Raw genomic sequence first — 27,885 nt, 5'->3', positions numbered from 1 at the left:
CCCACACACCTACTTTTACTATTCCTGCTATTTTTTATTTATTACTTGCATTCCTCCTACTATTACTATTCCTGCTATTTTCTACTACAAAACTTTGTCATTCACACAGGCCTTAAGTTAACGTATAAGCCCATCTATTGTGACATAAAGCAAATCTTAAAGCAATAGTCATTTAGTCATTTTTCTGTCATGCCTGACTCTCCATGACCCCTTTTGTGGTTTTTTTGGTAAAGATACTAGAGTGGTTTGCCATTTCCTTCTTCAGTTAATTTTACAGATGTGGAAACTGAGGCAAATAGGATTAAGTGACTTGCCCAGGATCATAAAGCTAGTAAATGTCTGAGGCCAGATTTGAACTCAGGCCTTCTTGACACCAGGCTCAGCATTCTATCCAATAACTGCCCTCCTTCTAATAAAAGCAATATAAAAGGAAATGGTAAAGCACTGAAGATAAAGGTGAATTGGGACTAATAATAATAAAAGTGATATTTAGAATGGCATATACTGCGTTATAACTGCCTACTAGGAGATTACAAATTAACATAGGAGATGACATACATGAATAAGTAGAAGGGTTTTATCCAAAAATAAAGGCAGCAATTTAAAAAGAATCTCTCCTGACGATGCCCAAAGGGCTGTGAAACTGTGCACACTCTTTGATCTAGCAATACCACTACTAAGTCTGTATCCCAAAGAACATAAAAAGGGGAAAAGGACCCACACACATACAAAAACATTTATAGCAGCTCTTTTTGTGGTGGCAAAGAATTGGAAATTGAGGGGATGCCCATCAGTTGGGGAATGGCTGAGCAAGTTGTGGTATATGAATGTAATGGAATACTGTTGTTCCATAAAACATGGTGAGCAGGCAGACATCAGAAGAACCTAGAAAGACCTGCATGAGTTGATGCTGAGTGCAGTGAACAGCACCAGAAGAACACCGTACACAGAAACAGCAACATTGTGCACTAGCTGACTCTGTTAGACTCAGCTCATCCGAGCAACGTGATGATATAGACCAGGGGTGGGGAACCTGCAGCCTCAAGGCCACACGTGGCCCTCTTGACAGTTCCAGAAGACTCATGATGGAAAACGCTATCTGTATCCAGAGAAGGAACTAAGGCAGAAGCATACCATTCTTTTTTTTGTTTGTTTTTTCTTTCTCTTAGTTTTTCCTTTTTGTTCTGCTTCTTCTTTCACAACAATCACACATATATAGCCTATGTGAGATTGCATGCTGTCTTGGGGGGGGGATTTAGAATTCAAAATCTTATAAAAGTGAATGTTGAAAACTAAAAATTAGTTAATTAATTTTTAAAAAAGATTCTCTGTTGTTATTTGATTCATGGCTTTATATCAGTACTTCTCAAAGAGTAGTCCGTGGATCCCTAGAATCCCAAGACCTTTCAGAGGGCCCCCAAAGTTAAAACTCTTTTCATAATAATGCTGATATCATTTGCCTATCAAAATACTCCTCCCTTTCTGACTACATATCTGTGTAAGGCCAGATTTTCTTCACATACTTCAACAAAAACTGCATATTACAACAGATTTGAATGCAGAAGCAAGATATAAGAATCCAACTGTATTCTATTAAGCCAGAAATTAAAAAAGATTTGGACAATTATTTAAAACAATGTCACTCCTCTCACTATTCTTTTTGTTTGGGAAAATATTTTTCATAAAACGTTATATATGTTAACATGAGTATATTATTATCTTACACAAATTAATAAATATTTTCAAATGTTCAGTTTTTATGGTAAATATTGATAGATATATCCCACATTTTTAAAAAATCTCTTTTGGATCTTCAGTAATTTTTAAGGGTGTAAAGAAGTCCTGAGACAGAAAAGTTTGAGAACTGCTGCTTTAAATTGCATCTACTGAATTTCTATAGTTAGGAGACGTGTAGGTGGGAAAGAAATTGGAAGAAGGCTGCAACAGGTTACGGATAAGATCTCCTAGAACTAGGGCAGAGAAACAGGTACGGTAGGGTGGTGTGAACAATAGCCTGTGTCTTGATATTCCACTGAGGCTCTACCTTTCAGACTTGACTTCTCTCTGTCCTGCCTTCCATCCCAGCACAAGACTCCAAAGGGTTGTGGCCTCGGAGGACTATGCTGTCTGTTTTCAGGGCCTGAGCACAGACTGCCTAGCAGAAGAGACTTAGGCAGGAAGGAAAGAGGACAATGATAAAGTGAGGCCCCACAAGGTACAGGGAACCCAGATTTTCCACATCACCTGATAGACCACCCTGAATTACATACCACTTTTTAGAAAATGATGAACTCTCTGAAAACCATGTGTTCAAAACTAAATAAAGCTAGAGTTGCCTACATCCACTGTCTTGCAGACCTGGATTCACTACGATACTGAGTCAATGACTTCATCTACAATCTCACGTGCCCTACATTGGCTATGTGCCCATGATTTCATCACTACTTGGCATCCTGAGCCCAGCTCTTGGCCTGTAAAACCTCTCCCCTACTCACCAGGTAAGAATGAGGTAAGACTCCTACAGGACCTGTAGTCCTTAAATGACACCTTCCTTTCCCCAGGTATCCTGTCATCTTCCTGGGTTGTGCCCAGCTACCTGTCCTAGCTCAGCTCTCAAGGGCCATTGACACCTGATTCCAACACCTTTTGTTCTTCTGTAAAGCAGAAAGAAGGGAGCTAGCTCTTTGACAGTTGAGGGAAGGAGGTGCAGATGGGGGTAATGTCCATCCCTTCCCCTTCTGTTGACTCCACCTTGAGACCTGCTAAAGTACCTGCAGTCAAGAGGCATTTATTAAGCACTTACTATGTGCAAGGCATCATGCTAAGCACTGAAAATACAAAGCAAGGCAAAAACTACCCCTGTCTTAAATGATCTATCCGCTGTGCCACCCAGGCCCTCTGGAACCCACAGATTGAACAACCCTATCCAGGATCCCACAGCTAATACGTGTCTGAGGCAGGACCTTCCCAAGTCCACCACTCCTTCCACTGCACCCCCTCCCTGCATAAAACACAGCAATGGGCCTGGACCTGTGATTTCCCTAGTTGTGAACTCTAGAGAGGTTCAAACTCTAGTGGGGTCCACTGTATCTCTAATGGCCCCAAACAGTTGCTAGAGAGCTAAGAGAAGAGCACTCAGTCAATATGCAATTCTTAAGTGTTAACTAAGCTAAACACTGGAGATAAAAAGAAGGAAAAGAAAAAAAGCATGACCCCTAGTCTCAAAGAACTCACACCCTAATGAAGCAGACAACATGTAAACAACCAGGTGTTGTTAAATCTTTCAGTCACGTCTGACTCTTCATGACCCCATTTTGGATTTTCTTGGCAAAGATATTAGAGTGGTCTTCTATTTCCTTCTCCAGCTCATTTCACAGATGAGGAACTGAGGTAAACAGGGTTGAGTGACTTGCTCAGGGTCACACATCTAGTAAGTCTGAGGCCAGATTTGAATTTGGGAAGATGAATCTAAGTACTTAAATCAGGAATCAATTAATGAAGGAATCAATAGCTGATACCTATAATGCCCTTGGTTTTTGCAACCTGAATATGGAAAGCATTGTCCTGGAAATCACCAAGCAGCTTATTACATTTAGTCCACCAGGTGTTCAAATTCCAGATTTGGGAAGTCCCCACACAAATCTATACTCAATGAGCAGCTAACACCTAGTACCCTCAGCCCAGAGCAGTCTGGGGATGGGAAAGCTGTCTGAGCCTGCCAATGAAATGGCTCAGTCTTTACCCCACCCCAAGCACCAACAGGCCCAACATCACCTAATCCCAGAAGAAACTATTCATCTCTGTCAGAGCATGGAAATGTTTATGATTCCAGGAAACTCAGCACTGTACTATTTCCAGTGGGTAGGAGGCTATAGTGGTTTGCAATTCCCAACATATAAAAGTCCAAATGAATATGCCAAGATATCCTCTGGGGAAATCCAAGAGGCAAGTGGACTGAGAGGCAGCCCAACTAATCAATCAATTAATAAACATTTATCAGCACCATGCCACACACTGGAAGCATCCTCTAGAGCTACCTCCCCACATACACACACAAAAATGTCTCCACACTTATACACTCCACCAACTACAGAATTCCTTAGGTTAACAAAATTCTTTTAAAATGAAAATTTTGGGAGCAGGTAGGTGGCACAGTGGGTAGCACTGGCCCTGAAGTCAGAAGGACCTGAGTTCAAATCCAGCCTCAGACCAAACAACACATACTAGCTGTGTAACCCTGGGCAAGTCACTTAACCCCAATTGTCTAAAAATGTAAATAAAATAGAACAAAATAAAATGAAATGAAAATTTCTACCTCTACCACCCTTAAACCAATTAACCATTTACACTTCAGTGTGAAAGTACTTTAATATGATTTCCTTCTAACTCCCACCTGTCCCCAGAAACATCCATGTTGTCTTATAGGGAAACAAAATTGTTTCCTATCATAGATCTTGAGCTGGAAGGGACTAGTCCAATCCTCTCATTTTATTAATGTGGAAACTGAGGCCCAGAGAGGTTAACTTTTCCAAATGAGGCAGGATTTAAACCCAGATCCAGTGTTTTTCCCACCATTTGACATTGTCCTCTTCTGTCCTTCCTTCAGTAGTACCCCCATGGCATTCTAATCACTATTGCCTTATTTGTTAATTTTCAACAGTTTTCAGCGATTGAACCAAAGTTGAAAAACTGAAAAATCCTCTTTAGGCTTAAGGGAGAAGGATGTCAAGCATTTCTGTGGTGACTACCCAAAGGTAACACAGACCCACCCCTCGATGACTCAGCAGAGACCTGTCAGTATACCTGGAGACCAGGTTTTACCATTCATTATACAAAATTCAATCCTCCAAACCAGAGACAACCAAACTATGCCCTAAATAACTGTAACTGTAACTGCACCAAGCACATACAACTGCCTATCTCAAAAAACCTATTATTTGCCCTGTAGGAGGAAGATTTTCAAACTTTATTCCAAGCCCAGTGGGAGAAAAAAAAATCAAGAACTAAGTGGTTCATAAATAATAGAAAACAATCACAACAAAAGGGAGGGGCACTACTTTATTTCTCCAGAAACTATTTTATAATTAGATGTGGTAATTACTGCAAATGGCTGTAACCAACTTTTGACATAAGCTGCCTGTCCTGCCTCATATTGCAGAAAATGAAAATGGACCATCAACCCCAGGTCCCAAAATGCTGACAGGCTTCTAAAACACAGCCAACACTTCTGATGTGCTTAAGGATTCCACGTATGCAATATTAGACATGTGTAATAACTTGGCCAATATTTATGGCCATGGAGCCAAGATAGAAGAGTTAGTGTTAAGAAAAATATGTGGTCTTATTTCAAAGCACTTTGGAGAATTGCATCTGGCAGAGATGCACAGCAGAAAAGCAGGGCTCAGCCTCAACGCAATAATAATCACTAGTATAATTATAAGTGATGGTGAGAATGGATATTTATAAAGCACTTTAAGGTTTGCAAAGAGATTTGCAAACATGATTTCATTTGATTGTAAAAGGTATAGCCTTTCAACCACATCTTCAGGATGCGAAGCTACCCTCATGAGCAGCTTTGCCCTCACTGACTAGTTCTTTCTCAACTGGTCACCTTTCCTTCTATGGAGCCCCTAACCTTGGGCTCCATTTTTCCATTCTTGCAGCAGAGCACAGCCAGTCAACTCAGCCAGCAACTATTTGTTAAGCATTTGCTATATGCCAGGCACTGTGCTAAGTGCTAGGGATACAAAGAGAGGCAAAAAACAATCCTTCTCCTCAAAAAGCTCACCTTCTACACATGGAAATAATTAGCTAGGAGCATATAAGATATATATGGTCATTAAGTTATATGCCAAGCAGATGTAAGGTAAGACTTCCATCTTCCATAAGGAAGACATGTAGAAAGTAGGTGGGAGGGAATTGGGATAGGCCTCATGCAGGATTTGAGCTGAGTCATGAAGGAAGACAGGGAAGCTAAGAGGTGGGAGTGGGAGGTGTAGTGCAGAGCATTCTAAGCATGGGAGAACAGCCAGGGAGATTGAGAATCAAAGGCTCCCTTGGGCTCCATGTAACAAGAATGGATCATTTCAGTTTATTCAAAGTGGAGTTAGACCCACTGAACAAAGAAAAAGGAAAGGGTGACTGTGCTGGCCAAATAATAATTGGTTAATTATTATCTTCATTATCAGAGGGAAGAACCAAACAAGATTTGTAAGCAGGAAGATTGCTGTAAGTTTAGAGAGATAAACTGTTAGAACACAAGGCACATTCTTCTACAATTCAATATGACAAGGGTTACTTGGATTCATTCCAGAATCCTCATGACCCCCAAAAGGATTTGTTAAGGACAAAGATGTTTATAAACGCCTTTGGAAAGAACAAAAAAGTGTGTGTGTGCCTGAAAAGAGGGAAAGAAGGCAAGGCTCAATACATTCTCAACCTTTTTTTTTTTAAGGAAAAGTTTTTTTTTAATGTATATCAAATATAGCATTTTAAAAGTTAAGTCAAGCACAGTGACTGGTTCCTCCTAGGAAATTTTGCAGTGTGCATTATGCTGTTATCAAAGAATGCTGGCGTGCTTGATTGTAGACTGTTTATTCTTCTTAACCTTCCTAAAAAGCTTCACTTATTGAGGAGAGAGTGAATACTCTGATTTTGGTTATGCCAACTTGATAAATCAGGCCAGGGCAGAGATAAGCTTAAATTTACCTACAGTTTTGTGTGTATGTGTTTGTTTATTGTTTCATTGTTTTGTGTAGGATTGGGTTCTGGTTGCCCTATTTAAATTCAAGAACTAGGTAACTGGGCCTCCCAGTGAATTTTAAACTAATGAATCATGGCCTGACTGACTAGTTAGAAGAAGAGCCTGCTTCAAGTTCTGACATTTGGAATCCAGGTGATAGAGCCCTATTGCATCCATTTCCTGGGTACTCAGCCCACCCTAAGTCATAAGAGGTTGACCTTCAGCAAAAAATCATCTTCTGTGTACTCAGTACAGATTTCCAAGTTGAATATTAAAGTAGAGAAAATGAAAAGCTATCCACCTAGGAAGGCATATTTTTTCAGGCAATAAATCTGCAAATATGATTAGGCTGGATAGACAGAGAAGAAGAGAGAGTTAACTTTAAGCCTCCAAATTATAATCCATTCCTCTCTAGCAACTGGATTAGTGCAGTGTAGTTGAAAAAACACTGAATTTGGCATCAGAAGAATTCTGGGTCTGCTTATTCCTCATGGGATCTTAGACTAGTTACTTATACTTTTTTATCTCAACTTTCCTATCTATAAAATGAGGGTTATGCTAAATCGGTGCTTCTCAAACTTTTTAATCTCTGGACCCCTTTATACTCTTAAAAATCACTGAAGACTTCAAAGAGCTTTTGTTTATAAGGGTTATATCTATCAATATTTATCACATTAGAAATAAAAATCTATACGGTTTTTAAATGTTTATCAATTCATTTATAAATAATAAATCCATTACATGTTAACATAAATGAAATATTTTTATGAAAAATAACTATTTTCCAAAATAAAAAAATGTATTAAGAATGGCACTGTTTTACATATTTTTGAAAATCTTTTTAATATCTAGCTTAATAGGACACAGCTGGATTCTCACATTCGCTTCTGTAGTCAATCCTTTGCAATACGTTGTTTTGCTTAAAGTATATCAGGAAAATCTGTCCTCATAGAGATATGTCGTCTGAAAAGGGAGGACTACTGTAATATTATATTATTATGTTATTATTGTAAAAATAGTTTTGATCTTGAAGACGCCATGAAAAGGTCTTAGGGATCCCCAGGGGTCCTTAGGCCACACTTTGAGAATGGTTGGGCTAGATTATCACTAAGAACCCTTCCAACTCTACTTATATCTAAGGTGCTATGAACATTAGCCCAGTGTCCATCCCTACAAAAGACTAACAGTACAAAGGGAGCTGCTACGAGAAAAAGTTCCATTCTAAAAACGCATTCAATTAAAAGTTATTTTTTGAGAATCTATTTCATAGCAGGCACCATGCTATGTGCTGTAAGGAATACCAAAAAGTAAAGAACATGATCTTTGCCCTCAGGAAGTTTACAATCTAATTGCTGAGAAAAGTCATAAGCAAAGTTAGCTAGCAATACACAAAATAAATGAGTTCAATTAAAGTAGGAAAAAAAATCACAAGGCTGTCCTATTTCAACAATAAACATCACAATATTTATTAATTACCATTTATCTTTGATTTGGAAGTTAAATGCTAAAGTAGCTAAAAGCAATGTTTTTCATCACTTCCCAAGTTTAATGGGTATCCATTGATTGCCTTCTCAATGGGGTGGGCAGGGGTTGAGAGAGGGAAAGAATTTGGAACTAAAAATTTTAAAATTAATGTTAAATAAAGTAGCTAGAAGCATATATCCCAAATTCTAGTTAAAGTTAATATGACCTGGCTAATTTTCATGTTACTCAGGACTTATATTAAATCTTGAAAGAATGAAAATAAGTTGCAATTCTTTTTAGCAAAAATTCAGAACCATTAATGATCAGTTTATTAGCATATCCAGTGCACATATACATGTGTATAAAGGGACTGATACCTTTTTAATAACAAACCCTCCCTATTTTTTCACCCCAGGACTTAACATTAGGGAGACCTCTCCCCAGTGCATTGAAAACTAAAGAATAATTAATTTAAAAAAAAAAGATGAACCCAGTCCTAGGCCTGGAGTCAAGAAGACCTGAGTTCAACGCCTCAGACACTTACTAGCTGGGTTACCTTGCACAAGATATGCCTCTGCTTGCCTCAGTTTCCTCATTTGTAATACAGAGATAATAGCAACCTCACAGGGTGGTTGTGAGGATCAAATGACATTATAAAAATTATAAAGCACTTAGCACAATGCCTGGCACATAGCAGGTGCTATATAAATGTTAATTGTCATCATCATCATCATCATTGCTATTGTATACTTAAGTCAAAAAAAGTTCTACAAATAAGAGGTCTAGGAATTACTGAAAATGTTGGAGAGTTAAATATTGCTTATGTAAATAAAGTTGCATTATGTTAACAAACTTACTTTTCCTATGGAATTTTCATCATAATATTCCCCCAAAAAAGATGGAATTTATGCCATATACCATCACATTGTTAGGGACAACAAAAAACCTACACCCCTACTCAGCGTCTCTTCCCCAAAGCTCTTTATTTAGTCCAGATCCAAGAGCAGCAAAAAATCAGGACACTGGGGTTTGGAATATTATCATGTGTGTTAGACTTGACTCCCCAACTAAACAGAAAATTCCTTGAGCTCAGGGAAATGCTGTGTCCTACCACAAGTACTTGATCCAATGGCTTACATCTAGTAAGTGTTTTATGTTCATGCTGCGGAATTGATTTTGATGAATACAAGATGATTAATTTAATGAGGCAAACTCACAAAGTCCTGAAGTCAGAAGAGACTTTTGGGATCATTTTGTCCGATCCCTTCTACTTACACATAAGGAAAGTGGGTCCTGGTTTCCAAGATCACATATCTAATAAGTATCAAAACTGAGATTAGAGGCAGAGGTCTTCTCCTATTCTTTCTGCTACATCATATTGACAAGGTTCAAGTAAACTGGATTCTCTACCATATCTTTCATTTCTTCCTGTTTCACAGAAGCATATTCGATCATTTTTACACTTTCTCTCTCTCCTGCTTTCACTTCTAAATCTAATAATTTTCCTGCTGAGTTTTTTGGGTTTTTCTGGTTTGGTTTTGGGTTTGGGTTTTTTGAGATTGGATCACCTTATCTCTCTCATGCTGGAGTTGCAACAGTCACTCATGGGCCCAAGCCCACTGCTGATCGGATATGGAGGTCTGGTCTGCTCCATTTATGTCCGATCTACTTTACCCCTCCTTAGGCAGGCTTCATGGACTACTACCCTCTGTCCATGATGGGGGCTCACCATATTGGTATGGACACCCAATTAGGCTTAGCCCCACTCCAGCTTAGAACTCCCAAACTGAAGGGGTCCATCAGCCTTAACCTCCCTGGTAGCAAGAATTACAGCCACACCATTTTTTTCCAGTATAATCTCTAATTTCCTACATGCCTAACCCATGTTAATTTATCTAACACTTAACTTCCTCTACCCTGATTGGTGAAGTGGAACCAAACAATGCTATCTACTCAACATAACATGAATTTAGAACAGTATTTTTCTAATCCTAAAATAAAATTTCAAAAAATCTAGGAACGAAAGGGATGGCGAGGGAGTGTCAGAAAAACAAACTTTTGTCTGCTTTTTTCTAATGGAATTTAGCACCTAAAGCTAGTGCTTTATATTTAGGAAATTCAGTTGATATTTTATAACATTGAATGTAAATATGTAATGTAGAACTATAACATTGAATGTAAATTTCCACAAGAGCATGAACACTAGAAAAATACGTGTGGGGTCCAGCATAGGTTGGTACCAAGAAACAAGCCTTTAAGTCAGTCTATGATTCATTCAGTACAGAAAGAAAAAAGAAGGAATCAGAAAGATTCTCCAAGGCCTTAGCATCTGTCAGAGTCGAGACAAGAGTAAAAAGGACAAGGGAGAATAAGCAATAATAAAAGGAGGTAGAATTAGGCAGACAACAAGATGCTCCAGAAACAAAAACTATGTTCTTGGCCAGGTCACTTCCCCACTCTGGATCTCAGGTTCCTCAGCTGAAAAATAAAGGAGTTGGACTCTGACCAAAGGCTTCCAGCTTTGAATCGATGATCTTGAAATACTAACATGGAGACACCTCAGGGCTGAACACAAAGAAACCATGGTCATGGTAAAAGGTTCTGGGTTCCAGATGATTCCTACACATAAATGTCGATATGAAACAAATGTCTCAAAAAATCTGAGGTAGACAAGGGTCAGTCAACAATTGTGCCCCCAAAGGCTCTAAAAGGAAAAAGAATGAAGTACCAAAGGAGATAGAAAAAGAGTTAGAGTCAAAGACAGAGAGAAAAGGGAGAAGAGGGAGAGAGAAAAAGGCAGAGAGACAGAAACAGAGAGAAGGAAGTGAAGGGGAAAACAGGGAGAGACAAAGGAGAGAGATTCCCCAAATCATTTATGTGTAAAGGCAGGATAAGGGGGAAGATGATTGGGAACAAAGGACCTAGAACGTTCATGATGACTACATTCTCGTACAGAACAGAGCAGATATCAGATTGATGTGAGTTGAGTCAAGCCAAAAAAAAAAATTAAATTCACGCAGAACCCAGGCAAACACAGCCAAAAGAAATACAACCCACATATATGTATCTGCTCTTCAGTAAGACAAAATTGGCTAGGTCAAAAAAGACTGTTACTACTGAAAGTTGCCTCTGGCTCTGGGAAGTGCTTGCCTTACAAAACAGACCTGATTCCTTTGATATACTTTGAAAGTTGACTTGAGACAGAAAAGCACTATTTTGAATAGTGAACAGAATGTAAAAATGCTTCATTCTCAGACAAAAAGACTTTCAGTCCTCCCCGTTAAATCCTATAAGGCCAAATATTCTCTAGCAAAGTAAAATGTAGAACTGGGCCAATTATGGTCCAATGAAAAAGCTTTGAGCTTTTGACAGAGAGACAGTCACAGGACCTGGGTTCGAATGTTAGTTCTGCCATTTAATGCTTATGAATCTTTGGGTTAGTCATTCCAAACTGCCCAGTTCTTAGTTTTCTCAACTGTAAAAATGATAGACTTAGATTAAATGACCTCTAAGGACCCTTTCAATTCCGGAATTGGTATCCTATTATCTAGAAGTTGGGAGGAATGGGAGAACGTGGTGAGGAGAAAGAGGAAGAGAGGGAGAGAGAGAGCAATGAATTATCTGTGAATGCTTGTAATCTGTGAATGTAATAATCTGTGAATGCTGTATCTTCAGAGTTCTGTTGATGTCATCACCTTTGTAAAAGCTAATTTTAATTTAACTGGTTAAATGGAATCGAGGCAGCTTGGTGTCACTGTAGATAGAACATGGGACCCAGAGTCAAAAATACTTGAGTGCCAACCTAGTTCCCAACATTTAATAGTTGTGCAACCCTGGGTAAGACAATTAACCTCTGTCTGCCTCAGTTTTCTCATCTGTAAAATAGGGATAATAATAGCAGCTACCTCCCAGGGTTGTTGTTAGGATAAAATGGAGTAATATTTGTATCTTGCAAGCTTTAAACTTTAAACTTTAAGCTTAAAACACTACATAAATGCTAGCTATTATAATTAGTCTAAATTATCTATTTTTATTTAGCTTATTTATGTTTTGTTTGAATAAGTGCACACAAGTAAAGGACTCTATTAGTCTCTGTTTATGCAATTGTGGGAAAATTAGATGTTACCAAATGAAAGACTACCAGATCTATGCATGTGAATCATTAAGATGGCAGGCCTGGCATTTTGAGTCACCACAACCTGTCAGGCTACACAGATCCACCATTGTAAACTATGTAATTTAAATATTTGGATAAACTCTGACTCTGTTAGAGCATCAGCCTGGAGGCCAACATGGTACAGCAGAAAAATCCCTTGATTTGGCATCACCAAGACCTAAGTTCAAGCTCTGCCCTGATGTTTCATGGTCTTGTAGATTTTTGGCTAGAAGAAACCTAAGAGGTGACTCAGACAAACTTCTTCGTTTCACAGATGAGAAAACTGAGACCCAGAGAGATTAAGTAATTTGCCCAAGTTCATAGAGGTCATCCCTCTATCTCTGTAGGGTCTTCATGTGTAGAATGTCCTTCCTTTTTACCCTTGCTTCATTGAAACTCTATATTTCTTCAAAGCTTAACACAAATGCCACCTCCTCCATGACACTTTTCCTGATCCCCCTATTTAATTAGTGTGGTGTCATGTAGTATAGTTCATTTCATCTTGAAATTAAAATTATCAGTTCACATGTTGTGTTCCCTCATAACATAAACTCGAGGCTAGAGACTATTTTGGGTTTTGTCTGTCTGTCCCCAGTGCCTAGCATATAGTAGGTACTTAAGTGTTTGTTAAATGTGAATAGAATTAAATTGGTTTCCTCAAAGTAGTTTTTTAGACTCACTCCAAATTTTCTGCCTTGTGCAAATTTGTACCAAATATTTCACCTGTGGAGGAGGGGACACTAAACACCCACATAATAGAAACTATCTCTACCTCTACCTCTACCTATATCTAGCTAGCTAGCTAGCTATTAGTCTATAGTATAGTATTAGTAGATAGATATCGATAGATATATTTAAATATACATTTAAACCTTACTATTGGTCAGCAGCATGGATGGATAAGCTAACAGAGGAAATCAACTATATCTAAATAAGAAATCTGATGTTCTAGTAGTACTAAATTCCACCGTTGTGAGGGAAACAAGTTTAAAAAAAGAGGGAGAGGGGGCATCAAGAAAGTATCAGCAAACGCCCAACATGGATTCAACCTTATGGGTTAATGGGAAAAGCATGGGACCAGGAACAAAAGGGCCTGGGCTCTGGTCAGGCTTATGCCCCAGCAAAGAGAAGAATCCACAAACAGATCTAAAGCTAAGCCTCTTCTGAGTTCTCATGATACACAGAGCCTCCTACACTGTCCTCTTAGAACTGAAAAAGTCATACTACAGAAAGTGTGACAAATGTGGTTGTGGGCCTCCAGGGACTGTCTTGTGTGCCCTGCTCACCACATAAGCCACTCTAGCAGGACGTTCCCCACTTCTTAATTTAGGTACAGGGATACATAGGGAACTGAGAACTGCGCTCTTGGTTGGTAAGAGGGGAGGGACAAAGGAGAACTGAGTCTGCTCTCACCAACAGCAACACAAACTGATCTTCCCAAGAAAGGCTTATCACAACTGGTTCCCCTCTGCATGAGAGAAAGAATCATATGCTTTGGCACAAATATACATATATCTCATTATTTCTCTGGCATAGATAAGATTATAACAAATACAGAGCTACAAGAGACTTTAGAGGTCATGCAGTTCAACCCCTTTCATTTTTACAGATGAGGAAACTGAGGCTCATAGAAGTCAAGATCTAGCCATGCCACATGCCTTCAAGTAAAAACCTTCACAGGCTCCCTATTGTTTAATTCTGTGTGGCATTAAGGCTTTCCACAAGCTGTCATGACCCAGGCTCTAGCTTCTGGACCTTTATTCAGACTGTTCCTTTTGCCTGTAATGTTGTTAGGTCTATATCGAGATACAGATAAAGGGTAGGGAACATCTGAGTTCAAATCCAGTTTCCATCACTTTCTAGCTGTATGACCTTGGGTAAAACATGTCTGTCTGCCTCAGTTTCCTCAGCTATAAAATGAGGATAATAAAAGTATCTACTGCCCAGGATTATTGCGAAGATAAAATGAGACAATATTTGTAAAGCACTTTGTAACTTTAAATTGATACATAAGTGTTAAGTATTATTATTTGTATTTGTATCCACAGCATAGTATCTGGTACACAGTAACCATTTAATAAACATTTATTGATTGATTATAAAAAAGTCCAAAGACATCTTATTTCTTTTTTTTTTTGCAATTTTTTTGGTGAGGAAGTTGGGATTAAGTGACTTGCCCAGGTTCACACAGCTAGTAAGTGTTAAGTGTCTGAGGCTCGATTTGAACTCAGGTCCTCCTGACTCCAAGGCCCGAGCTTATTCACTGTGCCACCTAGCAGCCCCCAAGTCATGCACTTCTAATGAAGACAAATTTATTCATCTGCCAGCTAAGTCATTCACCCGAATCACTGCCCGCAGTCACATAAAGAGGTGGCTAAAGTTTAGGATTGAGCTTGGGATTGGGGTGGGATCTTCCTCCACCAGAGAACAATAACAAAGATGGCACAGGTCCTATGGGAAAATAGAGAGAAGATATTTTCTACCCAAGAGCACCTGTACACATCAGGTACATAGATGCTTTTTCTATAGCCAAAGCCCAAGAAATAACAAATTTTCTGCTCTTCTCATTCACTGTAAGACTCAAGAAAATGGAAAGTCTATATGTATAACCTATGTCAAATTGCTTGCCTTTTCAATGGTGGGGGAGGAGAAAATCGGAGGCTCAAAATTTAAAAGAAAACAATTTTTTTTACATTTTTACATGTAACTGGGGAAAATATTTTTTAAAAAAGAAAATGAGAAGTCAGCATACTCAATAGGGGTACACTCAGCAACATTTTAAATAAACAGAGGTCAGAATATCTTGGTCATGAAGCATGGGCAAATGTCACCTACAACGAAGACTTTTCTTTTGAATGAAGGGGGGAAAGAGCCAAACTTCATCATGCTCAGCTGCTTGTACTCTCAAAACTTTAATTCCTCACCTTCTGACCTATTTCTTAATTTGCCAGTCAATAACTTTAAAAGCTTAAAAGCCTCCTGAAGTTGCTTGGTGAGATCTCATTAAACTCATTCCTCATGAGGGTGGGAACTGCTTTGATGTGTGCTAAAAGCTACTTTTGGAAATCAGAGAGTTGGTGTTATGGTCCAAAATCAGGGACTCTGGGGGTGCAATCTGCCAGATAAAACCTAATTTGGACTTCTGAAGTTCAGACATGGTGATGATTCGATCCAGCAGTTAATTCTGTGTTATCTATGAAGAAAAGGCATGCCAAATAAATGGGGCAATATTTCTGGTGAAATGTTTGCTCCTCAGTACTTAATTGAGCAACTCACCTTCAAGTATTGTAACAGTAGCAATTTGCAGCAATATAGTAAGTCGTAAATTTGTGGTAATGCACTACAAATGAATCTAAGCTATTTGTTAAAGTGGATTAATTGAGGTCTTTCCTTGGATATCCCTGAATGATAGAAGTCATCTTCTTCTTCCTCTTCCTCCTCTTCTTTCTCATATTTTTTCTCCTTCTTATTCCTTCCTCTTTCTTGCTTTTCTTTCCTCCTTCCTTTTCCTGACTTCATAGAATTCCATTTCCTATCTCTGGATGCCTGTCCCCCATGCCTAGAATACATTCCCTCCTCAGCTCTATCACTAGTTACTTTCCAAGCTCAACTTAAATACCATCTTCTTTGTGACCCTCCCCCCAATTTCCTCTAAACACACACACACACACACACACACACACACACACACATGCACGCACCTTATATGTAAATGCTGCCACCCCCAATAGGTTATATGCTATAATAAGTTTCTGGAGGACAGGGATCATTTTTGGTTTTGTATCCCCAGGACCTTGCAAAATGTTTGGTACTTGAAGTAGGAATTTAATACATGCTTGTTGGTTGATTCACTTTAACGCAATGTAAAAAAGCACATCTGTTTTGTAAATTAGAATATGCAGGCTACAGAACCCATCGTTTGCCCCCCAAGTCACACAGCCCTTAGTTTGTGCTGGTATATTCTTAAATCTGCAAGAGTACCTGTCATTTCATTGATTCAGGAATTCCCACCAACACTTGAAGATCACAACCCAGCCCTAGCTGCCCATCCTGTGTAACTCTCATCCATGTTCTCCCATCAATTTGCCATAAGAGGTCCAGTCAGTGTTGGAGACGTTCCTCGCTTTTTCCTGACAATGCAGTGGTAACAGTGGAAAGTTCAAGTGGTCCACCTTTCATACCTCGTTCTTGCTAGTCCAGCTTCTCTTCTTATCTTCCATTTCCCTGACAACATCATCCTTTACTCCTGTTCTTCAGAGTTCCTCATTGGTTATATGTTGAAGTCTGTTCATGCCCACCATAAGCACCTTTACTGTCCTCTGTGAGACACTCATTTTTAATTCTTCAGAGGCAAGTTATCACATGCCTTTACTGCCATATAGCAACACAGGTAAAATGTCAGTCCTAAAAAGATGGGCTTTTGCTTTCCTGTGAAACTTGGAATTAGCAAAAGAGCTTTACAATGCCCCTAAGGAAATCCAGACCACTCTCTTTCTCCTATTCAGTTCTGCACCCAAGACACAGTCTTATTTGTTTCAAATATACAAAGTATTGGACAAGCTCTATAAAGTATCCATCCAAATGCATGCTGAAATCTGAGCAGTAGTCAGGCTTCAAACATTTAGTTTTTCCTATGTGGATAGGTAGACCAAACAGATGCTTACAGGTATCTTCGAGGAGGCTGTATAATGTCGAGGCTCCAAGAAGCAAAACACAAAGATGCAAGAGCATCTGGAGTACCTTCACCATCCATGGGAATCTCTTGTCCTCCTTCCCTTTTCATCCTTGAATGTTATGATGATTTTGCTTAATTGGATATCTCAAAAAGATTTCTTCAGACAGCTTTTACCCTCCATTGCTTTCCTCTGCTTTATGAGATAATGTTGCTCATGATCATCCACTGTCCTTACAAATAACATCTTACAAACAAGTGTATATTCTAACCCACTGCCTTTGGCAGCCATCTCTCTCCACTTGGCAAGCAAGTCAGATATGTCCTACAGTACTTGCTTCCTCTGGGCTCTTTTTGTGTCCTTGTAGTAGCAATTAATTTACACTACATAGAATTATTACACTCAGTATTGATATCGCTTCTGTTTTCCATTTCCCATTTTTTATTTCCAATTAATTTTGCAGGGTTAAGTTGTTTCACTTATGTGACATCTTTTTCTTGTTATTATTCTTTCTTCTTATTTTATAATAATTAGCTCTGATAAAGGATGGTCTGACTGTACAAAGGCTACTGAGCTGGGAGTAACTCCCATAACATTAACAAGTCTTTTCCTTTCTTGTATTACATAATCTATTTTGTTCTTTATGGTACTATTCGCTGCTAGCCATGTCCACAATCTTCCAGTTTTTAAAGTGCTCATGATCTAGAATTATGAGGTTTCTTTGTAATTTAAAAGCCCTTGGCATTTCCGTTTCCTTCTTCTTGAACTATACTTTCCCATATATTTCTCTCCAGACTCAGCTTTTCCCACTTTTGCACACAAGTTACCCCATAAAAGAATATATGTTAGTTTAACTTGTAGCATTTTATCAAGTTCTTCTTAGAGAATTTCTACCCCTTCCTTTTCAGCAAACAGTACTGGTGTATAGATTGTAATTTTCATGGTGATCTTTTTGTCAATATTCATCATTAATACTACAATATGGGATGATCAAACATCCCATGAAATAGTGTTTCTTGTTGCTTTGGACAAATGATAAAAACCATTTTGCCAATTTCTTTCTTGTCCTTGACAAGGAATACCAGTGAGCCATCCTTCCATTTAGCAGGAATTTCCTCCTTCTTTCTGGTTTCTTTTATAGAACTATATGTATATATAGCAAAAATGTCAAGTTAGTACGATTCAGCTCCTCCAATAATATGAGGGATATAAAATCCACTGCTCATCGGACTGTAATCAAAGTTTCTTGGTGATCTAAAAACCTGTGTGATTCTTGGTACCCTCTGCCCCCTTTCCCGCCTCTCTGCCATTACTGCTGTTGTTCCATTGTTCTCGAAGAGGACCATGACATCAGGGAGGTGATGCCATGACATACAAGTGAATTGGATTTAAGTGAGGAAGGGCTAGACAAAGTCACCAGCCTCCCTTCTCTCCTTCAGAGCCATGTGGGTCCAGTGGCCAGATATGGATCAGGATGACTAGAGATGGTCCAGGATGCAGTGGAGGACCTTGGCCTTTTCAAGTTAAGGTCTTTCCCAGGTCTCAGTCTGACTGAAGTAATGCCCATTCAGTGATTAAGGCTTAATAAGAAATGAAGCAAAGAATGGCCTCTTAAAAAAAATAAATCTGGGAGAGGAAGACCCTCAGGAATTCTGGCCAAAACAGAAACAACTACAATTTACATTCATCCTGAGCCAACTGGGGTCCAAAAATGACTAAATAGGACTTGGCCTGGAACCTATTGTTGGCTAATCTATGAGAGCCAGAGTGTTTTGGAGTTAAGGCTGGTCTTTAAGAGAAAAAAAAACAAACTAAGGTCCATTTATCTTCAAACCGTTGATAACTTAAGACTTTCTGCAATCTCAGGAAGATGCAAATTACCAAGATTTTATCTACCAAAGTGAAGAGTGGGTTCTCCAAAGTTACGTGCTAGATTACTTACCTCTGAATCTTTGGGCTGCTGATTACGAATGACAATCAAATTATATAATATTCTATCATCATCCGCTTCTGTATGGGAGACATCATGAGGTATGCTCCATAAATTCTTCTCATCATCCCTCACTAGAGTTGCTCCAAAAGAGGAGTAAGGATTGTTGCCACTAGAATTGAGGGTGGGGAAAAAGAAGGAGGGAGAAGAAGTAGAAAGTACAGTAAGTTTAGAGAACTTAAGTATGCAGTACCTTTCTTTTCTTTGACGTATACAATTAGCCTTTCAGGAATACTTAGATGATAACAAAATAAAATTACAAAAAGCAAATAAACAAAAATTTTTATAACTTAGTCACAATACCTTTGGGGTTATTAGTCTACTTGCTACCAATTTCCCAAATTTAAAATGGTTTTTTGATGGCTTACTTCAAATTTCTGGTTACAACAAAGTGCCAAATATGTAAAGCAAAGAAGATATGCCCAGGAAGGCCTGGTAAGCTTTCTCAGAATCAGAGCTTGAGAGCTGGAAGGGACCTTGGGGGCCATGTTATCAGTCCAATTCATGCATGAACAACATCTCCACTATAATATACCTGGCATACACCTTCCTGAATCCATCTTCTATGCCCTTGAGAAACTGTGCACAATGACAAAGTAAGCTTACTGAAAACTCTCCTCACCCTGGGAAGACAGTCCCCTTGCCCTTTTAACACCACGTGAAAGATGCTTCTTCACACACCTGGGCTACACCCTTGGTCTTGGCCTTTAAAGGGAATAGAGGCAGATTGAAAAAAATCAGAGGAAAGAACCACAGATGGAAGAGGGGCTGTATGCAGAGGCTCCAGTTCCCTCAAGGAAACTACCTAAAAGTTATTCAATCATTCTTTAGTGTAGTATTAAAAGAGCAAAGGGACTACCCAGGACCAAAATCATTCAGTCTTTATCATGAACTTAGCTTTGACAGGGGGCTGCAAACAACTTAGGAGATACAAGAAAGATTTAGAAGAGTCTTATCAAGATACTTCTCTTGGGCATATCTTCTATATAAGTATTGAGATGAGTCAGTTTTAATACTCCCCATTTTGTTCTATTAGATGCTTTTTGTTTTGCTTTTTTTGTCTCCAAGTGAACACCATACTATTTCTGTTTCACGAAAGTGATCAAGTAAATTAATTCCCCAGATTCAAGACTTATGGCTTATACCTGATTATAAGCATTTCTGTCCCAGAAATGTCCTTTGCTCCTCTTATCACACTTCTATTGCAGAAATTAATCGACTGCAAAAAAAAAAAAGGCATGCCCATGCTATTCAGCTGCTATAAGAAGACTCACCATATCCTGGAGCTCCTACAGTTATGTATGTGTATATATATATATATATATATATATATATATATATAATATATATATATATATATATATATATAATATATGTATGTATATGCCATGTGATCTTTACAAGGCTGAGAGGTAGGTGCTGTCATAATCCCCATTTTATAGATGAGAAGATTGAGGCTGAGACTCAGGTTCACATAACCCATAAGTGCCTGAAGCAGGATTCAAATTCATCTTTCTGACTCCAAGTCCAGCATTCTAACCACTGGGCAACCTAGTGGACTCACAGCTTCCCCTTTACTCAGTATTAAGATGATTCACATTCACAAGACATCATCGTCACATGGAACCAAAAATCTGGGTCGGGGGGGGGGTCCTATCCAACTAGATATATCTGATGATATTCTAAACCTTTTACTGGCCAAAATAAAATGTTCAACTAATTTTCTGTCACTTTATTAATATGAATTTAGCAATCTAATATTTGAAAGAAAGATAAAACTAGGGCCATATAAACATCTTAGTCTGTGCTAGCCAAGTTCACCAAGTTGACAATTGTAAATAGGTCTTATGGAACACTTTAGTTCCCAAAAGATAAAAATCACTGAGGTTAAGGACCATATATCCTTGCTCCAGCAGCACCGACACCAAAATTGGAACAGTGCAGAGAAGAAAACCACAGCCCCTGAACAAGAAAGACACCCAAGTTCAGGAAGCAATCCCTACTTTTTTGGTAATGATCCTCCCACAGTACTTTATCCTTCTTTAAGGCAATAATATTCTACAGCATTATAATTATCTGTGTTTGTTCTTATCTTCCCACTAACACTAAAGCCCCTTGAAGATAGAGACTGTATCTTATCTAAGTTGTTGTGTTTTTTTTCAGGAAGACCTGAGTTCAAATCCAGCCTCAGACACACTAGCTACATGACCTTGGGCAAGTCATTTAACTTGCCTCAGTTTTCCTTATCCAAAATGGGCTAACAACAGCACCTACTACCTATTTGTTTAGCACTTAACATAGTACCTGACACACACTATTATTATTGATATTATCTCCCTTAATGCCCAGCAGAAGACTACGTACACAATGTTCACTTACTAAATATTTTCTGAATGGTCTCTTTTCCTGTCTCCTTCTACACTAAGGACAGGGAAGGTACACAATAAATACTTATGGAATAATCATAATTTATATAGTGCTTTAAGTTTGGCAAAGTGCTTTACAAGGATATCCCATGGATCTTCACAAGAACCTTATGAAGTAGGTACCAAAATTATCTCTGTTTTGGAGATGAGGAAACTGAGGTTGAATAAAGTTAAGTAACATGTTCAGGGCCACACAACTATTAAATATAAGAAGCAGGATTTGAACTCAGGTTTTCCTGATTCTAGATCCTGTACTATATTCACTATGTCACACCTCGCTACCTCAAGAATTGGGAAAGAATTGAAGAAAATGAACAGATATTCAAAATCACTGAAGAAGATCCAAGAGGTGTTTAGCTTCACCACCTTTTTAAAACTTCCTCAAAGCAGCCCAGTCAGAAATCAGCCAGAACCCAAGTTGGCTCACCAATGATAATGGCGTCCTGACCATGGGCCTAACCCACTCTTTCTCTGTCAGACCACAATTTCCTTTTCTCTTCTGGGTACAATACCATAACCCACAGTATCCTCCTCCATGCAAGGAAACTGAAACCTTTATATTTAAAGTTCCCAAGAAGTCTTGTGAGGGCCACTGATGTGAGCACTTCTGGCCTTGCCCCACCAATCAAGGGCAGGGTCTACCCATCAGTCCCTGAATTATTTTCTTTCCAACTGTAGGCAACACCTGTGAGTCCAAAACTAGTAAAATAAGGCATAAAGCAAGTGGTCTCCAACACAGTGCTGTTGTCTATGAATTCTTGCTAATATTCTCTAACTTCCTGGTCCCTAGACCTTGTCTGTTTGTCCCTACAATTTCCTGCCTATTTCTCCATGACGTAGCTGACTTTCCTGGACTGGACCTTTCACCTACCTAGATTTCTTTTTTTTTCCCTTTTGCTACATTTGAGATCCAAGCTTTTCCCCTCTGTCTTCCCAACCCCAAACTAGAGAAGGCCAACTTTTGGCACAGATATATGTGAACCTATACAGTCCATAGCTCCTTGTATCTGTTCTTTTTCTGGAGGTGGGTTTCTTCATAGGTCCTTTGTCATTGATTTGAATATGTATATAGCCTGCCCAGATTTCTGATGCCCATCACACAAATAGTTTGTTAGAGCCCTACCTGTTTGGGTCTGCTTCCCACTAACGGGGTCCCACTGTTCTTTATATCCCATAAGAGATATTCACTCTTTGCCTCCCCTCGCCCACATTGACAGCACCACTCCTCAAGATAAACCAAAAGTGAGAGAATTATCTTATATAACTTTGGACCATTAGGAAGGCAAGAATAAAGGAGTGAAAAGTCAGTACCAAAAGGATGGAGAAGAGAATCGTCCTGACAGTTCTGATAAGGCCTCTTTGTACAAAGTAAACATAGTGTGGTCTAATAGCCACTGGGGTTTAGGGCTGAGTGAAAAAACCTTCGGAAAGATTAGGAGAAAGGGAATAAAACCATGCTAGACAAAGAGGCCAATTCTGTTCTCTGCCCATGCCTTCCTCCCCACCCTATCCCCCACTTTAGTGCCTTCTCTTCTGAGCCTTTCAGAATCCTGCTCTTCCTCCGAAGGCCTAGATCTGCCTAGCATCACCTCCTACAAAGACCCTCACTAAATCTGCCCCTCCCCCCATAACCCAGCTAAAAGTTCTTTCTCTCTCTCCTCCAATTTTCCTAGGGGATTGATTCTGCTTGGTTTCTCCTTTTCCATAATCACTCCTTATTTTATTTTGTATTTCCTTGGTAGAACATAGGCCCCTTGAGGGCAGGAACTGTTTCCTGTTTTGTTTTATTTTTTATTCGTTGTAATCCCAAGTACCTAGCCCAGTGCCTGGAATAGATGGGGGACCTTACAAATTTGTGGGATTAAGAATTGAATACATAGTTCCTGAAAGGTCCTACAGAAAAGGAGAGCTTCTACTATGCCTACCACTCCCCCTCACACACACTGCTCCCTGCACCCCTCCCTCCCACAGTCCCCACAACCATCTGCTGATAATAAATATTTTATTAACATCAGGCATTCAAAAGCACACTGAGAGGCCCCTATGACATTATATACCGAACAAATGCTTTTCGCTCCTGTAAAGAGGGTGAGAAAGTCCCAGAGATTCTCCCTCCAAATTCCCCTAAGGGTCAATTATCAAATTGATCTTCGGTATTTTATTTTAATAGTGTCTCAGCTAATAAGATGCTGAACGGTTTAGAAAGGCTGATCATCTCTGCTAGGGACTCTGGGAGAGACATTATAGTGTCCAAAGTCTAATCAGTAAGGAGAAAAGTTCTTTACAGAGAGTTTCAAAGTGAATTCTCACCATTGACCTTGAGCTCAGGGACTAGATCCCTAAAGGTCCCACACTCATGAGTCCAGCGTTTTTTTTGTTGATGATACAAACTGCAGGGACTTTTCTGTCCACCTCCAAAGGTCATATGGCTATGTTTATTCTATTTGCTTAAGACTAAAGCTCAAAGCAGCATGAAGAGACTTCAAAAATCAACCAAGGAAATCTTCCATTCCCAACCTAACTCAGGTCTGCCTTTTTATCCAAACACTTATGAAGCTGACATCTTTGAAGGCAAAATAAATTCACAAGATAAACTTACTGGCCTAATTTTGAATAGCTTTTAGCCTTAATTTGCACCTTGGTCTGTTAACATGAAAACAACTTGCTGCTCTGGACACAGCAGTGTGTTCTCATGGATATACCCCTGACCTTGAAGTCAGGAAAGGGAGAATGGAAAAAGCATTTAGTAAGAGCTTACTACATACTACGCAATGTGCTAAGTGCCTTATAAATATTATCTCATTTGATCTTCATAACAACCCTGGGAGATATGTGCTATTATTACTCCCATTTTACAGATGAGAAATTGAGGCTGAGAAGGGATAAGTTCTTTAACCCTAGAACCACTTGCCTAAAGAAAGCACCATGATAGGACCAATACTTAGGAATGGGGGCCTCAAGTCACATTAACAGAGGCTGTAGAGCATGAAAATGATTGGGTATGATATTACTAACAGTGTATCAGTTCAGAGAATTTCCTCCTGGCTATTTTGTCTTCAATTGATATAAACTCTGAGCAGATGGTGTTTATACCACATTCATGGTCCATGTCCTACATGTCCTATCATGTGCCTTACTCTGAGCTGCAGACCAAGTCTTTGAACTTTTCACTCACTTTCTCTTTTTAAATTATAAATGTAACCCTTTATTGAACAGCTATGATAGGAAAAGTTGTAATTTATATAGCACTTTAATATTTGAAAAGTGATTTCTAAATACAGAGTGTCCCAAAAGTCTTGGTGAAGTTTTAAGCCTTAATACACCAAAAACTTTTGGGACAACCTGTATTTTATTTGAACCTCATAAAATAACCCTGGGAGATAGACTCTACAGGCATTAGTAACCCCATTTTATAGATGAGGAAGTTGAGGTTAAGTGATTAGCTCATAGTCCCATAAAAGATTCCCAGCTTCTTTTGTCATTATACATAATGCTAGGAGGTACTGGGGATAGAGCAGTAGGCATAAAGTCAGGAAGGTCTGAGTTCAAATTTAACCTTGGACACTTACTAGCTGTATGACCTTGCACAAGTTATTAATGTCTGTTTGCCTCAGTTTCCTCAACTATACAATGGAGATAATAATAGCACCTATCTTCTAGAGTTGTTGGGAGGATCAAATGAGATGATATTTATGAAGCACTTAACACTGCATCTGGTATACAAATACTAGCTACCGGCTATATAACACTGATTCCATTCATCAATAATTTACCTCACACATGCATGATCTATCTCAGTCCCTCCCTCCCAGAAGTATTATCCTCATATTTACAGGTGATTAAAATGGGGTTCAGAAAGGTTAAGTAATTTGTACCCAGCTAGTAAATGATTAGCACCAGAACCCAGGTCTTGTGACTACTAGTTGAGATCTCCTACCACTAAACCACCCTGTATCCCTGTAGGGAATCCTCGTTTCTACATAGACAGCATAAACTCCCATTCTTTGTCCCAATAGAGAGAGAATAAATTTCCAAGTAAAAGAGAGTAGAAACATCTTCCTTACAACAGGAATCTGGATGTTAGTTACCTGTGTCTTTACTGGTAATCTAAATATAATGGCTTTCCTTAGAACCTAGTTATGGCATTACCAGATTTGCTTACCAAAAAGCTATAAAGTTATTCAACACATTTTTGTGGGCACTTTGCAGCTCACAGCCAAGGATACAAGAAGACACATTCTCTCTGAGTGTTATTGAGACAGAGTTTCCTCCTGGAATTTATAATATAGTTTGGGATGGGGGCATGGAGAGAGAGAAGAGAAAGCTGATAAGACAAGTACTTAAGTAACTAGAGAACAAGGTAGAATATGATAAGTCTCCAGGGAGAGGTGGGGAAAAAACCTACTATTCAAGTTTCAGAGAGATTGCATCTGGCTTTTGGGGAAAGGAGAAAAATAAGAAAAGGCTGGATGCGGAAACAGTTTTTGTGTTGGATCTTTAAAGGATGAGCAAGATTTCAAAAGGCAGAGAGGTAGAGAAAGAGCCCCCGGTATAGGCAAAGGTAACAGCAAGGGCAAAGGCAAGAAGGTGGGAAAGTTAAGGGCTACTTGTGCATGAACAGTGATTGGCAAGCATATTTTTAGCTAGGTATCACCAACTGCCTCTTCCTACACCCCAGACCGTAGGTCAATTCCTCTGGGGCTGATCCCTGCTCCTCCCCCCACAAAGTAACCATGGAAAAGTCCAAAAGTCTACTTCCAATTCCCCTCTTTCTGTGTTGTCTTCCCCCATTACAATAGTCAGGAACCATCTTGCTTTCTTATATTTGTATCCCCTAGAGCTTTGCACAGTGACCTTACTACTACTATCTACTTCATAGGACCATAGATTAAGAGTTGGAAGAGCCTTTAGAGGTCAAATCCAACCCTCTCATCTTACAAATAAGGAAACTGAGACCCAGAGAGGTTAAGTGACTTGTCCTAGGTCACACGGAATACAAACCGTAAGTGATCAAATTTCACTAATCTGGTAATATGTGTGCTCTTATCTTACTGGCTTTTGTTAAGTCCCCTTCAAATTCCCTTTGATTCTCTAGCATCAGGCTACTTGCACGGGACTCAGGCCATTACTGTGATGGAATCCATCTTATGCAGCAACTTTCTGGCTCCCTATTCCTTGTTGGTCTCCACTGTGGCTGACTCCTGGCCCCCCCTCTGACTCCATTATCCACATTTTGCTGTCTTCACTGCTCATCTGCCTGCTGCTGCCATTCACCCAATTCTCCTGTGCACAGACAAGAAAGTTCATGCTCTTGGAATCTGGGCAGGAGCAGCAGGTTATGGATACAGGGGGAAGAGACTAAAAAAAAATGGTAGGATAAGTAGTAATCCTAGGAATGAAAGGGTTAAAGCTAGCCTTGCTGCTCTCCATGTCAGCCAGAAATAGTGCGGTACAATACAAAGAGACTGAATGAGGGAGTCTACAGTCAAAGTCTGGATTCATAAACCACCTCACTACGTGACCTGGGGTAAACCACTTAAACTCTCAGGTACAGATTGGACTCTTTGGCTTCTAACCCTGAGATCTCAGTGGTTCTCAGAACGACCCTGGGATCCTCAGTGTGGCCCAGGTCCACTAGGAGAGCACAAGGTGCACAAAGCCAAGAGGCTATATAGGGATCAGAGGTGACAACCTAGTTTGCCAGGGCAGCTTCTGCTGACCAATTCACTCCTACCTCCTCCTTTGCCTTGGCTGATCTCCTGGGACTCTGGTTTCCTGCCTGAACCTTCAGGAATCCCATGCTCAGCCCCTTCATTGCCTGCTTTCTACCACAATCTTCAGGCCTGGCCTGGCCTGTGCCTCATGCGTTACTGTGCCAGGCAGCCCAACACCAAACATGATGAAAACAAGTTCTGCAAATAGCAGAGTAACCTTGGGCATGAGATTTTACTGGGCCTTAGTTTCCTTTTCTTTAAAAATTAGGGGACTGGACTACACTACCCTTAATATAACTTCCCACTCTAAATCCTGGTCACTGAAGAAACATTGGAAAGCAAATGATGGGGGCGGTTAGGTGGTCCAGTGGATGGAGCTCCAGCCTTGGAGTCAGGAGGACCTGAGTTCAAATCCTGTCTCAGATACATAACAGTGACTAGCTGTATGACCCTGGGCAAGTCACTTAACCCTGACTGCCTCACCCAAAAAAAAGGAAAGCAACTGAGGCTAGGACATAGGAGGCTTGGGTTCTAATCCCAGCTCTTTCATTTACTAGTTGTATTATTTTGGTCATCCTCCAAAGGCAGGGAGGGTCTACCTTGGTAGCCCTATTTACATACTGTATCAATGTAATGTTGTTGGTGAGTTGTCAGGTGTATCTAACTCTTCATGACCTCATTTTGGGATTTTCTTGTCAATAATACTAGAGTGCTTTGCCA

The 27,885-nt window shown here is 39.5% G+C and overlaps 1 protein-coding gene and 1 non-coding gene across 3 annotated transcripts in view; one reads left to right on the top strand and one right to left on the bottom strand.

Annotated features, from left to right (window-relative positions):
* Positions 1–27,885, bottom strand: part of MREG (melanoregulin) — a 64,747-nt gene that overhangs the window by 24,393 nt on the left and 12,469 nt on the right. For both annotated transcript variants that reach the window (XM_021002877.2, XM_021002878.2), the window contains exon 2: positions 18,978–19,137. In XM_021002877.2, coding sequence (XP_020858536.1) covers positions 18,978–19,137 — 160 coding nt within the window. The remainder of the gene's footprint in view (positions 1–18,977; positions 19,138–27,885) is intronic.
* LOC144454928 (U6 spliceosomal RNA) lies at positions 20,930–21,032 on the top strand. The gene has a single exon (XR_013483475.1). It is a non-coding gene; the product is annotated as a U6 spliceosomal RNA (small nuclear RNA).

This window comes from Phascolarctos cinereus, unplaced genomic scaffold (assembly GCF_003287225.1).
Source record: "Phascolarctos cinereus isolate Bilbo 61053 unplaced genomic scaffold, phaCin_HiC Scaffold_7;HRSCAF=346, whole genome shotgun sequence".
Taxonomy (NCBI): domain Eukaryota; kingdom Metazoa; phylum Chordata; class Mammalia; order Diprotodontia; family Phascolarctidae; genus Phascolarctos; species Phascolarctos cinereus.
The sequence above is the reverse complement of the archived record's forward strand: the minus strand, read 5'-3'. Positions and strand labels throughout refer to the sequence as shown.